This window comes from Corapipo altera, unplaced genomic scaffold (assembly GCF_003945725.1).
Source record: "Corapipo altera isolate COAL_440 unplaced genomic scaffold, ASM394572v1 0, whole genome shotgun sequence".
In the NCBI taxonomy this organism is placed as follows: Eukaryota; Metazoa; Chordata; class Aves; order Passeriformes; family Pipridae; genus Corapipo; species Corapipo altera.
The window spans coordinates 32,052,738-32,068,581 of record NW_020884872.1 but is presented as its reverse complement, the minus strand read 5'-3'; the positions used below and the strand labels follow the sequence as shown (position 1 = coordinate 32,068,581).

General features: G+C 37.9%; 1 protein-coding gene across 7 annotated transcripts in view; it reads left to right on the top strand.

The window, feature by feature from the left end:
* Positions 1-15,844, top strand: part of GABRB3 (gamma-aminobutyric acid type A receptor beta3 subunit) — a 117,484-nt gene that overhangs the window by 61,862 nt on the left and 39,778 nt on the right. Inside the window, exons 1-2 of one of the 7 annotated variants that reach the window (XM_027642555.1) lie at positions 12,909-13,045; positions 13,259-13,312. The exons of 2 other annotated variants lie outside the window; for them this stretch is intronic. Coding sequence is in view for 1 of the 5 variants with exons in the window: in XM_027642536.1 (XP_027498337.1) it covers positions 12,902-12,985 (84 nt within the window). In the remaining 4 variants the exon portion in view is untranslated. Of the gene's footprint in view, positions 1-12,877; positions 13,046-13,258; positions 13,313-15,844 lie in introns of those variants that run through there. 4 more of the 7 variants (XM_027642567.1, XM_027642563.1, XM_027642536.1 and 1 more) reach the window with 4 other exon arrangements.

Sequence of the window (15,844 nt, the reverse complement as noted above, 5' to 3'; positions counted from 1 at the left end):
CCCAGGATACTTTTTATAAGTATTATGTTTAAAGAGTATGTTTTGAGTAAAGGGTGTCAACTTTTTCCCTACATAGGTAGAATAAAAATATAAAATGTTCAGTAAAGATGCAACATATGAAGAGTAAAAGAAAAATGTTCAGTAGGGATGCTATATTCAGAATAGAATTAATTCTTTTGAGAAGGGAGTTTTAAAAATTGCTTAGAAATAGTTTGGCTAATCCGGTTAGTTTGACTAATCCAATAGTTTGACTAATTTGAAGGAAGTTTTAGCATCATGGGAAAGTTGTGATATTTATTGTTTATGAGGGAAATAAATAAGGAAATGCAATGACTGCATCAGATTAGTTTGGTTCCAATCTACTGTGATTCATTCCTTGTTAATGCATATTTTAATTACTCTCAACAGTTGTCCTGAGATCCTTTTAAAGGACTGATTTGAAATCTATGTAATTCAAAGAAAAGTCTCCAAATTACTAAGTGCCATTTCCCTAGTGCTCTATGCATAAATATCCAGGTAGTTAGACCTGACTGAACCAGTGAATACCCTTTCTTTGTAGTGCAACATTAAAAGACACAACAATATCACCCATGGAAGCTTCCAGAAAGAGTGGGATCACTAGCCGGTTACCTTTTTTTACATGCATGTAGATCTTGGAACAAAATACAGAATGATTTTGGTTGAACTTCAGAAGTCTTTTAGCTTTCCTCTTCCTTCTGTTTTTTTTAGTTTGTGGACCTGGTAAACCTGAGTATGTGGCTCAGAACGTATGTAAAAACCTAAGCATATTGAAAAAATGGTTAATTTTTAGGTGGCTTCAATGATCTGTATTTTTTCCGAGGCAGTGAGTTATATTTACTACCTGTGTGATTTAGAGAGGTTTAGAGTAGTAAGATCTAAACTGGTTGTGTCCAACAGTGAATAAACACAGTTGATGGAAAGAAAAATGGCAAAAGCCAGCAAATAGCAACCAACAAAGTTCCTAAGACCAGCCTTGCAGAATTGCATGACTGCTTGTTATTCACAGCACTTGTAGAAGGAGGAGAAATATTGAAACCCGTTCACATAAATACAAGTACTGGCTTGTGGAAAAAGATTGATTCCAACACCTTAAAATGTTCTATTTCAGTTTCTGCACTGTTACATCTGTGTGAATTCAGTCTAAATCCACAGCAGAGAAATAAGGAGGTATCTATTGCTCTGGTCTGATAATACTGTAACAAAGGTAATCTAAAAAGCACATAGTGGCAGAAGCAAGTATAGGGGAATACATTTAGAGGAAGAAATATGATTTCCATGGAAGGGGGAATGCATTTAAAAAAGCATGGACCAAGTCAGATAAACTCAGAAGCAAAAATATGTCAAAAAGGATAAAGCTCCAGTGACATAGACCATATAACAGATGACTGTAGGTTGAATACTAAAAAGAAAGAATCAATTAATGAAGAATTTGCCTTAACAGAAACTCAGTTTACAGAAGGAGAAAGAAATATGTAGCAGGCAGAAACCAACAGAAAAAGCCAGTGTTTGTCCTGAAAGGAGGGAAGCATATATGTTTAATTCTGCATTGTAGTTAGTCTTGCATCATAGCATTCTACATGAATCATTATTTTATTCTTTACTGGGAGAAATGAACAACTCCTTCACAGGAGTATAACTCCATCAGAACCTGTAGAGTTCTAATAGCATCACATTAGCTGAATCTGACCCATTATCTGTAAATTGTTTGAGCTCGGTCCAGAGTCTGAATCACACAACAGAAATATTTTAAAATGTGCACCTTTTCTGCTATGACTGTGGTCTAGAGAATGCTTATCTGGGGATGGACATGCTGTAGGTCTGCATTAAAGCCGTGAATATGTTGTCATCCTGTCTTAAGAGTAACTGTATTTACATATAAGCTGCACATTATCACTGTTGTTCCAGGTTTTCATCAATGCTTTCTCCCTTTAATACTTCCTTTCAGTCAAAAGTGAACATAACCCTTGAATGCAAGAATAAGCATATTTAAAATAAAACATGCTAACGTGATGTTGTAGAAACAGTCTGAAAGAAGAAACTGCTTATACCTGGGCTGTAACTTATACCCTACTTTTGCCAAGTGTTGGGGTACCAAAGAAGAGCATTACCCCCGCTTTGTCTTCTTTTTTCATCAGCCTCTCATGATCTCTTCCCTGTGCATCAGTCACACTTGGATCCTGATACTGGGGCATCAGTCCACTCCTGGGAAACTCCGAAGTCCAAATCACAAGAGCACAGCTCCTATTTCTTGACGACTCATGCTGCTCAAACTGCACCCTCAAAGCAGACTCTTGTCGCCCTTGCTCGTAATCCTGGGCCTTTATGTCACTTTTTGGTGATACAGCCAATTAGCCTGATGGCATTAGGCATCTCCACAGGCTGCAGAGGTGAAGCTTATCACTGTCATCCCTCCAGTATCAGTAGACCTTGTACTCATGGTTTCACTGCTCTTGAGGTGTGTGTTTTGCTTTCCAAATGTACACTGCTGTGTGTGTGCAGTGTGCAGTACACACCTGAATAGGATTGCTATATGTAAGTAGCTTTGTGGCTTTAGCCTGAAGTATACTTGGACAAGTCCCACAGTTTCAGGTTTACTTGGATTTTCTGGTTTTAACACTATAGATCACCTAAAATAAGCAACTTGAATCTCTCATTAATGACAACTGATGACAGCAACCAACAAATCAGATCAACATTAATTAGTCTACTTATGCTTCTAAATATAATTAATGCTTTTTTCCCAATAAATTAGAAAAAAATCTGATTAATTTATTCTAATTAATTTCCATTACGGTTTGAACAATTTATTTGTAGGGAGCTTTGGTAAGGAGTTTAAGATCTTAAGTAATTTAAGAGTCTACATCCTAACTGCACCTTTGAAAAAAAAAAAGACATGTTGCTTATTTTTTATGTAAGTTGGAGCTCTTTTAGGACTTTCTGTGAAATGCTAAATGATGAACTGTGGTTGGGTGGTTCTTGAGGCAATCAATTGTACACTGTCTTAGATTACAGTGGAACATGGAGTGTTTCCTTCCTTGGATCAAAGTAAACAAAGCAGATGAATCCTGACAGTGTGTTTTGCTAAGCTGTAGATGCACATCATCGCTCCATCTCCTGTTACTCAGCTTGAAAGAAAACTGTGTGTAGTGCAGGGATAGAATAACAGTACACTTTGTTTTTCATGTCACTGAGCTAAACAAACCAGTGTTTCACTTAGAAGACAGGTTCTCTCTTCCCTTGGGCTTTCATTAGCCCTTCGCTGCACCTTTTCCAATTGAAGTTTTTGAGGAAGGGTGTCCAGAACTTTTCAGGGTATTTTAGGGAAATTTTAACTGATAACTTGTGCAGCTGCACTTCTACTTCCATCGCTGGCTGCATGCTAGGATAATGATAGCATTTTTCACATATGCATTTCACTGTTACTCCTAGTGCTCTTGTAACTACCCAAAATACCCAGCTTCATCATCTATGATTCCTACCAACTGATCAGCTACTGTTGTTTTCAGTCCCTGGGTACACGACTTTCCTCTTCCGTGTTCCCCAATTTCAAATAGTTTCATTCCCTTAACTTAATAGGAGTAGCTGGGGTGTGTCTGGAACATATGTCAGTCAAATTCTAGCCTTGTGAAAGGCAGGGACTAATTTTCCGCATTTTTCAGTATACTTTGCCTTTGTCTTTACTGGAAAATCCAAATAACATTACATTTTGTAGACTTTTGAAGACATTCCTGTAAAGAAATGTCAATTGATTTTGAAAACATGAAGTATGTAGAATAAATACTTCTCAATAAGAAGAAATATTACCTAGTGATATTTTTAAAATAATTTCTAATTAAATTGGCCTTCTAGAATTCATAGCCTCAGGTAAAGGTTTTGAAACAATAGCTCCAAGCAGCAACCCTTCATATCTTTCAGAGGCTTGTGAATGATCCACAAATTACATTTTTTGTAATAGTAATGTTAACATAACCCGGTACCTTTTTAAAGCCTACGTAGGGGAGCTTACTGAAAAGGTGAGTTAGTGTGATAAGAAGACACTGTGTCTCATATACAGTAGCACAGAACCAGGATTTAAAGTCTGCATGCCTGCACATACAAATGCTCACATAATCTGTGTACCTGATAGGAAATATAAATGCTTTATATTTTTATTCAGTCATTATATTATCAGGGACCTACTTTATTAATCCATTTGCACTATGTCTACCATGTCATGCTATTGTAATAATAATAATGCTTCAATAATTCAAGCAAAGGCATTTTTCTAAGCATAGAATAAATCACCCTGCTGTGGAACAGTCTGAATTCAAAGAAAGTAAATTCTTTTATTAGTGTAAATGCATTTGTTACAGTTAGTTATAAAAGGTAATAAATCAACCGTGTTTTTCAAATGCATCCATTTCTATCACTAGGGCTAGATTTCTAAGATCTCTTTTCCTAGTATAGCATTAGGTGTTTTAATGTGCTCAGCACATTGCTCTGAAGGCTGAATTTGGGACCATGGAGAAAAGCTGGCTATATAGGAATGAATTCTTTGTGAGATGAACCTGGACAAACATGGAAGAGACAATGTAAAACTAGGTTATATCACACATACATTTATTTCTGAGTTTGAGATAGGGTCTACTTTTTGGTTAATATGTCCACTTTTTGCTGCTTTATATAATTAACAATTAGGTAATTCTGTTTCTGCTAGTAGCTGATAATTGCGATTCTAATTAGAAGAAGGTACAAACTTACTATAGTAGTCACAAAAAGGACTCAGTTGTAGAATAGAAAAAGTATCTACATAAATTGGAACAGAATCAAATTTGACTATAGTACACTAAGATGGATGAATAATTCTCCACTTATCTATATTGGCATGAAATGTGGTTTTAGATATATCTTTCTCATCTAGCAGAATCTGAACTGTTTACAGGTTTTGTACCATCCAGAAAGTTTGATGCTTGGTTATAAGCAGAGTAATTTTGTCTGCATATTGTGGATAAACCCAAATGATTTAATAGTGAAACGAACATTCCTAAAATTTAAATTGCTAAAAGAATTTATCTGTGGTTTGAATAGATATTTTAAAGTCATATATATTTCTGTCTTTACTGGCATGATCTGTGCTCTGTGTATGAGAGGGATAACATGACCATTTTTGCATTTGGTGTGAATAGCACGACTCCTTGATTTGAGATTATGTTGCTTTTGCAACCGTTGTCAGAGTTCAGTTTTTCCTGATCATATCACCCTAGAAACCCATCGCATCCTCTTTCTACCATACATTTTATAACCCCAAAGATTCCAGACACTCTCTAGCATGCTGTATGGAGAGCAGCAGCCTCACCAGGGACTGGGCAGACAGCGGTCTGTCAGAAACACAGACATCAAGCTGGCAGCTACTCCCTTGCACAGCAACAAACAGCGGTGCATGCCTGCAGGCTTCAAAGGCAGCAGCCAACTGGGTGGTAGCAATTTTTCCCTGGACACAGCAGCAAGTCCAAGAGCTGTACTGTCAACAAGTGACTCAAATTCAGGGCTAAAGATGTACATGAGGGTGGTGGAGATGCTGCATAAGGGGCTATGAGTTAAGAGGTCCCAATCTGAGGAGACAGACATAACCGAGTGTAGAATTGTTCTGCAGGGGGATTTATGGTTAAAATTCTGTCTCCTGACATAGACCAGAAAACTATGTAATTGTTGTGTTGTGTTAAAAAGGGCAAATGCACCATCTTAACTGGGGTTTTAACCAATTTAAAATCTTTCAACATGCAAAAAAACCCTCAAATAAAATGTGAATGGTGTCACAGTTGGAAAAAAACGTCAAGGATATTACTCCTATCAATCAATTCATTGGGAGCTGGAGTTTGATGATCCTAGTGCGTTGCTTTCAACTTAGGATGTGCTATGATTCTATGAGCATAAATTGGAAAGAACACAGTTCTGACTTCAAGCTTCAAACTAATTTAAATTTTACATAGGCTAAATATATCTATCATCTTCAAACAATGTTTTCACTTGGAATATATTGCTTGTGTTTATTTGCTAACTTCCCAACTATAAAATAGATATTTTAGTATCTGATTCACTGCCATGTCATTTCCTTCAAAGGCATTTTACCTCTATATCACAAAAATCTCCTTTCTTCATGATCTTATTCATGCTGTACATATACCAGTATCAAAAGGTAATAATTAGACACATCTGCTTACATTTGCCAGGAGCAGATGCTAGACAAATTAAATTGAACATAGCTATCACTCAAAATCATTGAAGTAACTCAATGTAATTTCTGAATTTTGACTGTCACTGAAATATTCTACATTGCCATACTTGTGCTATTTGCAAAAATAACGTGTTCAAAATTGTCTTCATATGCAATTGAATAAAAAATGAATTGTGTGTTTCAGGTCACAACTTCTACTTCCTTTCCCCTGGGAAAGATAAGTTGCCAACCCCGACAGCGATGCTTATTAACAACACAGGACAGTCACATCAGTTCATGAACAACACTGCAGAGTCCTAATTGACTTCATAGCATGTTCGAAGAAGATAAAAACATGAAAACAGTGTTATGAAATTAGGCCAGAAATTCATCTTACTTGATGCTTAGTTTTCTGCTGTGGGCAGTGGTGAAGGCTCTAGCATAGTATAAAAGTAGAATGAGACTATGTTGCAGTGTTTCTCTGATATTTTCCAAGCATCAAACTATGAAACGACTCAGGGACTTCCCAGGGCATCTGCATGTTTTTGGTTTCAAGCATTGGTTGAGAACCACCTGGTTTAAACATGCGCATCTATATACATATGGATGAAAATAGAGTACCATTTCATTTGTGTAGAGCCCAACATCTGGTAATCATTTGGTAATTTCTTTTACTGGCCTTTATTTCTTACAAGTGAGGAGCTGTGAATAGCTGTTGGCCTCCTCCACAACATTATTACAGATATCTACAATATATTTCTTCGTTGCTTCTTTTCTAGGCAGAAAAGTCTTTGCATGTTTAGTCTGTTTTTTATGTGGGAGGTGTTCTGTGCATTTCACATTGCTGCAGTTCCTGGTACCTTGTTATGCTCTGCCCTGTTGGGGACAGGGACTAGAACTGTACACAGTGTTCAATATGCAAGTACAAGAATGATGCAGTGCAATGAATCAGGAATGATTCCTACAGTGCAGGAATCATAGAACAGTTTGGGTTGAAAGGGACCTTAAAGATCGTCTAGTTCCAACCTCCTTGCCTTGAGCAGGGGTGCCACTCATTAGATCAAGTTACTCGGGGCCCCATCCAAACAGGCCTTTGTATTTCTTTTCCAAATAGTCTTAATGTTCAGTTTGCTTATTTTGACTTTGCAGAATACCGAACTGATTTATTCATAAAAAATCTGGTTAATATCACAACATTTTTTTCCTGAGCGGCCATGGTTAGCTCACAACCTACCAATTAGTCCATACTTAGGGCTTTTTCTTCCCCATAGGCATTACTTTGCATCAGCGTTGAATTTTTTTTCTGTTTTATTACTCAGGCATTCAGAATGCTGCTGTCCTTCTGCACCTCCTCACACTCACACTTTTCATTTTTACTGTTCAAAGAAATGTAGCAAATACAGGTACCTCAGTGGGTATCCTCTGTTTATGACATTTATGGGAATGATGACCACACAAATCCCTGTTCAGGTCTGCAATTGTTCTCCCACTATTGTGAAGACTGACTGCTCTGTTTGTTGCTTGTTTTATATCTGGTATTAATCCATGGCAGGAACTACGTTCTTATTCTACAAAGCTTTCTTTGAGACCATTTGATGATGTATAATAAGTCTTTATGCCTTTAGGAAATTATTACTTATGTGGTTTTGTCTTGCTTTTCTATGTTTATCTTATTAGCTATTTTATTCTCCTTTGAATGTGAATTCTTATTTTTGAAGTACATATTTTTAGTTTCAATAAAATTAGTTACTGAAAATTTTAAACATTCTGGGGTTTATTTGTTTGTTACGCAATAGTTATTTTTGATATTCAGAAGTTCATATTATGAACAATCTTTTCTCCAACTTTGAAGCAGTCAGCCTCATTTTTATACAATTTATTTTTTGAAATGAAGTAGTGTTTTCATATTGTTTTAGAATTTTCTCATTTTTAGAAGAGAATTTCCTGATTCCATCAGGGTTTTTGAGCAGTTGTTCTGTCACAGCATTTTGACCCGTGACTTGCACGTTGCTCAGAACCAAGTCAAGGGTGTCTTGGCTTGTTTCAACTTTCAGTGAAAGCTTCTTCATGAATCAGTCATTTGTGGTGTCACTTAGTCTCTGCATCACACCCCAACCTGACATTTACCCAGTCTGTGTGGGGGTGATCGAAGATTCTGATTACTAATTTGTTTTCTTTCTATCTCTTAAATCTCTCTCACTCACACCATTGTCATCCTGATGAGGCAGTGACAGCGTTTTCTAATACTTATGTAGGCCTGGTGTCTTAGTCCATAATGTTCAACATTCAGAACAGTTATCTATCTGATGCAAAGCTTTCTTTAACATACCTTACATCCTTTTTTTCTTGCCTGTGTAGTTTGTTTTGTGTTACAGGTTTCCACTGGCTGCTTTCCTTCCATCAAGTCTCTGATGCTCCTGTTAGGTCAATATTCTCACTTAAAACTAGATGTCTTAGTTCCTTTGTCTAATTTAAGAACTTGCAGCATTTTAATAGTAGCATACATACATTTGATCTGGTTGTTTACTTTTCTATGCTGTCTTTAAATGTTATTTTTGAGCACAGGATGAGTTTGTGTCCTAAATGAGTTTTATGTGCTTCTGTCTTACATTTTTTCTCAAGGTTATAAAGCTTTTTTTTAATTTCACCCCTCTGTGATTCATCCCCAATCCAGATATTCTTCTGCACCTGTGAGCTTTCCTATAGCCTTTAATTCAGTCTCCTTCTTTGGTGACTTCCCTGTGCTTTACTTACAGCAGCTTTAGCTGAGCCTCATTTTTGCCGTACAGACCTTGTACAAAGTTTGTCCGGTTCCTGATGAGTCTAAACCGTTCATTCCTGCTCCATTGTCTGAAACCAGCATGAAAAAGCACTGCCAGAGCAAGAGCAGAGGTAGATAGACAAACAAGGATATAATTTTGTCTTTGAGGAGGCCATCTGATTTAGCCTAACTGAGGTGCCCTGCAGAGTACTAATGTCTATCTGAAAGCAACGGCATATAATGTATCTTGCTCATGCTGATTTACTCACATATTTTGTCCACCCAAGGGCCTTGTGGGGAAAAGGGAACTTCTTGCCTCTTAAATGCACTTTCTACTTCTGAGATATTTCACAATAGTAGATGAATTAGGTAAATAATTGAGCAGTGATTACAGGCTGTACCTGTGGTTAAGATAACTCCAGTTCTTTAAATAACTTGTCTCTGTTTTTACTTCTGAATTTGAGGAGTGTCTTTGAAGTTGGTGTATCCACCTAGCCCAGATGTATATGAGTAATTTTGCTGTGAGTGGATATTGCCGGGTCATGCCCAGCTTCTCATCCACCAACATCCCCAAGTCCTTCTCCTCAGGGCTGCTCAAATCCATTCTCCCTCCAGCCTAGTTTTATGCTTGGGATTGCCCTGACCCAGTTGTAAGGTCATGCGCTTGGCCTTGCTGAACTTCATGAGATTCACAGGAAGGGGAAAGTAACCAACACATTATCCACTACAGCATCAGTTTTGCACGCTTGTTGACACTGTTCAGTTTACCATTTCAGGAGTTAGGCAGCACTGCAGTTTTGAAACCCTCCTCCTTTTTCTTTATACAATTACACATTTTGATTCCCTTCCAAAAGCTATTAGCAGATTTTTGCAGGGTTTTCAGAGCACATGCAGAAGTGCTCCTTCAGCAAGACATCTCCCTTTAAAATCACTCACAGCCTGATTTTTTTAAAGGGCACTATCAGAAAGACATATTTTCTTCTACTTCTTCCGGTCTCTCTACAGCAAGAAGTTTGTGTGGGGGTTGAATATCACGTATGCATGTAATATTTCCTCTTGGATGCAGATTTGGGGTTTTTGCCCATTTATTTATTTTGCACTTTACTGAGTTTTATGAGTATTACTGTGTCACAAGGTGAGTTTATCCTATCCACAGTAATGATTTTTAGAAAATGCATTGTTTTCCTTTTGACTTAGCGTGCATCCCAGTTTTGTTACTGCAAGATGTAAAGTTGGATTTAGCATTGCTGATGGAGTGAAAGGAAGATGTAAGGGAAGCTGGCAGCCTAAGTGCCATGTCTGGAGGGAAGGGAAGAGGCAGCAGAGGGCAGTTCATACATCACCTTTGGAACTCCCAGCCACTGCAGAGAAATCTCTTCTTGTTTATTTCCTTCCTCTAAAATAAACAGATAAAATCCTGGTACAAATGAACTGCCTTCTTACATGTAAAGAGCCGCAGTTGCTGTGAACACTCTTTCAGGGTGTCCGTGGTAGGGGATCCCCACGGAGGGCAGCCAGGCAGCCAGGACCCATCCCACTCCTAACCCAGAGCAGGGCAGCTGGGGGCCACCAGGGCAGCCCCAGCCCTGGATATTGTGCACCTCCCTGGAGATGGGGATGAATCATGGGACCACGGGTGGGCTCAGCTTGGTGGGGCCCAAGGCCAGGTAGGGCAGGGCTGTGGGAAGCTGGAGACCAGCCCTGCTGTGGCATCAGTGGGGCAGGGGCTGATGTGAAGTTCTGGGTCTCTGAGCAGGGTAGGGGGAGCCCCGGGATCCGTCAGGGCCCATGAGGTGTGGGGATGCCCTCTAAGCCTGGCACACCCAAATGCTGTCTGCCATGATACTGAAAAATACACGGATTATGTTTCAAGTTATGCATATCTACAGCATTTGATGGCCAGTGTGTTCTTGGTATCTTTCTCAAAGGGCATTTTGTACTTTGTATTTGTCTTGAATGAGTTTTCCTATAAGAATATCGGGTGTTTCAGATAATCACAGACAACAAGTAGAACTTTGGGTGTCAGTCTTGCTGCTCCAGTGCCAGTGAGATTGGCTGGCTCACAGAGTCAGCAAATCAATAGGTTTGGAGATGAGAAAATTTAAGAAGTTCTTCCCACGGTGGAGTAAATATTCCTTTTTTTAACCTGAAAGTGTGGATGTGAACGGATACCTATTTTCATTTTCATTCAAGTGCATGTTTCCCTCAACATTCTGTTCCAAAATATAGTTTTGTTTTATTTGTGGACTGTAGAGTGATTACAAAAATATCTACAAGTTCCAGAGTGCCTGTAGAAAGGTCTTTTCAGAATTCTATGGTGACAAAAAGACTGTAGACTTTTCAGTTTGAAACACAGATTTATTGAAAATTGTTTTGAGTGGTTTCCATATTTAATCATAGTAAGTGAGAGGGACATAGGCTGTATATTTATGGTCGCAGTATTTAAAACAAATATGTGTATGCCCAGCTTTGGAGGCTGTCCTGGAACACCTCGCAGATGCATTCAATAGTGTAAGAAATAGGAAGACGTGAACAAATATGACAAATAATATCAGTTTATAGGGCTTCCTGAGAGTTTTTTTCTTCCAGATTTTTATTGATCATTCAAGATACGCAAAGAAAAGATGTAAGATTATATATTTATGGAAAGAGCAAAGTAGAAGTGTGAGAAGTCCTTCATTCTCTAAAATGGGCACCTGGTAGATCCCAAATTTTTAATCTCTTTTCATATCTCCAAGTTGAAAAAAAAAATCCTACAGCTTTAAGATTTTAGGACACTAGCTCATTTCTCCAGCTCACTGGTGGTATATCCTGCTACTGTGTAAGAGGCAACATCCATTAGTTGTCAGTTCCCATCTCTCTAAGGTCAGCTGCCTCCATCGTGGGAACCAGCTGATGGCTGATAGAGGTTGATTTTTTCTTCCCTGTATGTTGCTAGCAGGATTTCAATTAGTACAATCAAATGTAGCTGTTTTCTTAAGACCCTGTCAGCTCTAAAATAAATAAATTTGTGCTTCATGAAGCAAATTCATCACTGAACCTAGCATTATTTTTCTTTTGTGTAAGTCTTTTTCTTAAGCATATTTGATGGTGTTTTTTTCTGACTTGATCTCTTTTAGAGTTTTCAAGTATAGCATCTATACATTTGACATTTGTATTCCTCTTTTTTAGGAGGGACCTATCAAATATTGAATTTTATGTTCCATCAGCAAGTGGATTTTGATTGTAATTTACCACACAATCTATAGGCAGATATTCAAGGTTGTAGTGAAAGACCATACTTCTTGCTAACTTTCTTTTTCCAGATCAGAGAGTATTACACCTGTGAAGCATAAAGGTGTATGTTATTTTTCCTTTGATCAGTTTCCGGGAATAGAAATTCCTGACTACTGAGAAGCCTATGATGTTGTAATACCTGTGATACTCTGAATTAGAGAAGGTATATTTAAATATTCTCCTCCCATCCCCATTTGTCAGCGATTAAATAGCCCAGACTGTCTTCTTATCGTCTTATGTCCCTGAACTGGAATATTTGCAGGAACTTGTTCTTTCTCTGTATTTGCCTTCCAAAGCTTGGCCCAAGCAATTGCTTCCTTGTTAGCTGATGTCCTCTGATGTTTAGATGAAAGAATGCCCCAACAGCAGGAAGGCACCCCTATCAGTTTGTGGTAGGCAGAGGAACAGAGAGGGAAAAGCCAATACTCAGATTTTGAAGAGTAAGTGCCATGAGGCAGCGCCTGCTGAGAGTACCTGCTTGCTCCCTTCATTTCTGCCGAGAAGCTTCACTTCTGTTCCAGTGACCACCACTTGTCTCCGAAAAGCTGGGAAGAAACTGCTTTGACTGGTTGCTATGTCAACTGTGCTCTCTTTGCCTGCAGAACGCCAAGCACTGGTTGGTATGGCAACCCTCCTCGGAGCACCCAGAGATGCTCGATGGGGAACAGGCTTTTTGGAGAAGGCACTGTGGTTTAAGTAGAGATGGAAACTCTTGTGCCAAAGGGTGTGAGAGGGCAAGTAAAACCCACACACTGTTTTCCACAGTTGGAAAACTGTTCTGTAGAATCAAATGAGTCTTATTTCCTTAGATTTATTTATAACGCCATCTATTTGTGTTTCAGTAGAAGAGGAAAAAATAGTGATAATTTGGTACAAAGGGTACCAAGACAACATATATGTATGGAGGGTCATACTGAAATCAGTGTAACTGAGCTGCCTTAGCATTTTCATAAGAGTATTGTAGCTGCATGCTTGGGAAAACATGTGCTGTGTTTTCAACCTGTCAGTATTGTAGGGATTTTGTGTGGTGGCAGAGAGAAACCTAAGTCAGGATCTTACAGGTGAGATGAATCTTTACTATAGCAGCAGGTAGACCAAGAAGTGTTAGAGGAAGATGCTTTGGTGGACTAGAGTGGATGTGTGTGCTTCTGTGTGCGTGCTCAGGTCTCCTTCACTCAGGCTGTTCAGGAACCACATCTAAAGCCAGAGAGGTTCTGATCAGACAGTTTTCTTGTAAAAGACTTTGTAGAGCAATAGACTTTGGTGATTTTCTCCATTTGCTGACAATTAAATATATGGTTTAATTATTTGCTGACAATTAAATGTATGTGTATAGTTTGGACACTGGGCAAATCAAAATGTCATCAAGTAAAATATAATGTAAAAATATAGGTTTAAAGCACTCAACAAGCTGTCCAGGGAAGGGGTAGAATCACCATCCCTGAAGTGTTCAAAAGGCATGTGGATGTGACACCTGGGGATAAGGTTTGATGGTGAACGTGGTGGTGTTTACGTTAATGGTTGGACTCGATAATCTTAGAGGTCTTTTCCAACATTAAGGATTCTGTGATTCTAAATTTTTTTCTTTAATAAAATTTTTCTTTAATATGAAAGTTGCTGAAGCTATTAGAGAATTTTGAATGCAAAGAAAAATGTTTATGTGAACATCTCACACAACTGAATAGCAGTGCTGGTAAATTCTGACTTCCTAAGGTTAGCCTTTCTGAATACACCTTTATTAAATTCATATTTAGCTATCTGAATTAATGTGTGCATGAATCTCTTTCTCAGGTCTTTTCCATGTATGGTAGGGGGACAGATTTTACAGACATTTTGTCAAAACATAGGTTTCATGAGTTTGGCTTTGCAATTATCTTTGGGCTTATTGGGAAGAATATAAGTCATCAGTGCTGCAGAAATAGTTCCTTATACTACAGCAGCCATATCTAATTTTTGAAATTATATGGAAGGTGAGGGAAGTGACTTTGAGGTTTTAGAGTCTAAGGTATGGATTTTCAATATATCATTTTATCCACTGAATGAGTATTTGCTTTATTAATTCATCAAAATTAAATAATCCAAAAGCTGATGGTAAGAGTCTCGTTTATCTGTTGGTAAAGAAAACAAGGATGTGAATTTACATCCAAATGCAAATTTAAAATGAGAATCTGTATTTCAAGTCGACACAAGGCTGTCTTCTGAGACAGTGAAATTTCCAGTAATTTTCAACATATTTATTAATTTTGCATGAATAACTTCTTTTGCTAAACTGTCATATTAACAGTACTACATCATAATTGTTAATTGCAGTATTTACCTAGCAATAATTTTGAAAAAACACATTTCTTCAGCTAATGGAAAACTTGTAACATCCTCAATACATAATAAAGTAAGACTCTAAGCTGATAATCAATTTTAGAGTATTGTTGCTGCTATAATAATGTTAATTTTATTTGGATGAGCAAACTATATTTTAAAATTTTTCTTTCCCTATTATTGAGTGCAGGAGAGAAAAGGTAATGATAACAAACCCTGTAATAGAAAACAAATTGTTTGCTTTTAGTATTACCACATATTAGTATTTCTCATGCATTAGTCTTATAATCAGTGCATTAGGTACTGTACATCAGCTGTCTGAAGTGGCTTTGTAGGAGCGGCTTAGTTGTGCTTCCTACATGGTATGTTCACTCCCTGAGAGTGTCTGGAGAGACAAATACCATGTAGGCAATGCTTAAAAATTTCTTTGTACATAATTAGCATATACAGTATTTGTGAGTCTCTATAATTCTTGCTTAAGATGTTTTAAAATCACAAACAATACACATGATGTATTATATCAGTTGTGATATCAGCCTGTTTATCATCATATCTAAATGTCTTCCAAAGTATTATCTACTATTTGAGGTTTTTTTATTCAGTTTTCCACTTCCCTTCCCCAGGGAAAACTAGGTTGAAAAAAACCACCATCACACCTTTTTGTGTTCCTTTCCTTCTATTAGTGGCATTGTTGCCATGATAAAAATTCGAGGATTCTCGTCACTGTCCTTTATCCTTGTAGGATGTTCCAAGGTCTTTGAATGCACAAAAGAAAGATCGTGTTGCCTGTGTAGTTCGGCTTTTCCCATTTTGAGGACATTTCTCCTGTATTTCAGAAGCACTTTGTATGTTACCCGTCAGGGCTTTGAGTGATTTTTTACCATGCTTGACCTGAAGCATCTTACTACTGTGAACAGCTGGAGAGGGGAAGCATTGAATGTTGCCTGGTATTGTTTGGGGGAATAAAATATGTTTTATAGAGGTCTTTGATGCTGAGAAAATTGTCCACTGCTCCATGCAGTAGTTAGAATTTCCTAAAGCTGGCAGCTCTGTGTTGTCTTTGACAACACCCTAATGCAGTAGCTGTAGTGGGATTAATCTTTTCTAGCTTTAGACTAGCTCTTGACCTCTATATCATCGTAAGCTCCCCTGGAGGGAGGTGAGCCTTAATAAACTTCATAGACTACTTAATAAACTTCGTAGACTACTTACTGAGAGGTAAAAGTTCATCTTCTCATTTTACCTGACAAATACCTAGTGCAGTTTTTTCCGTTCCA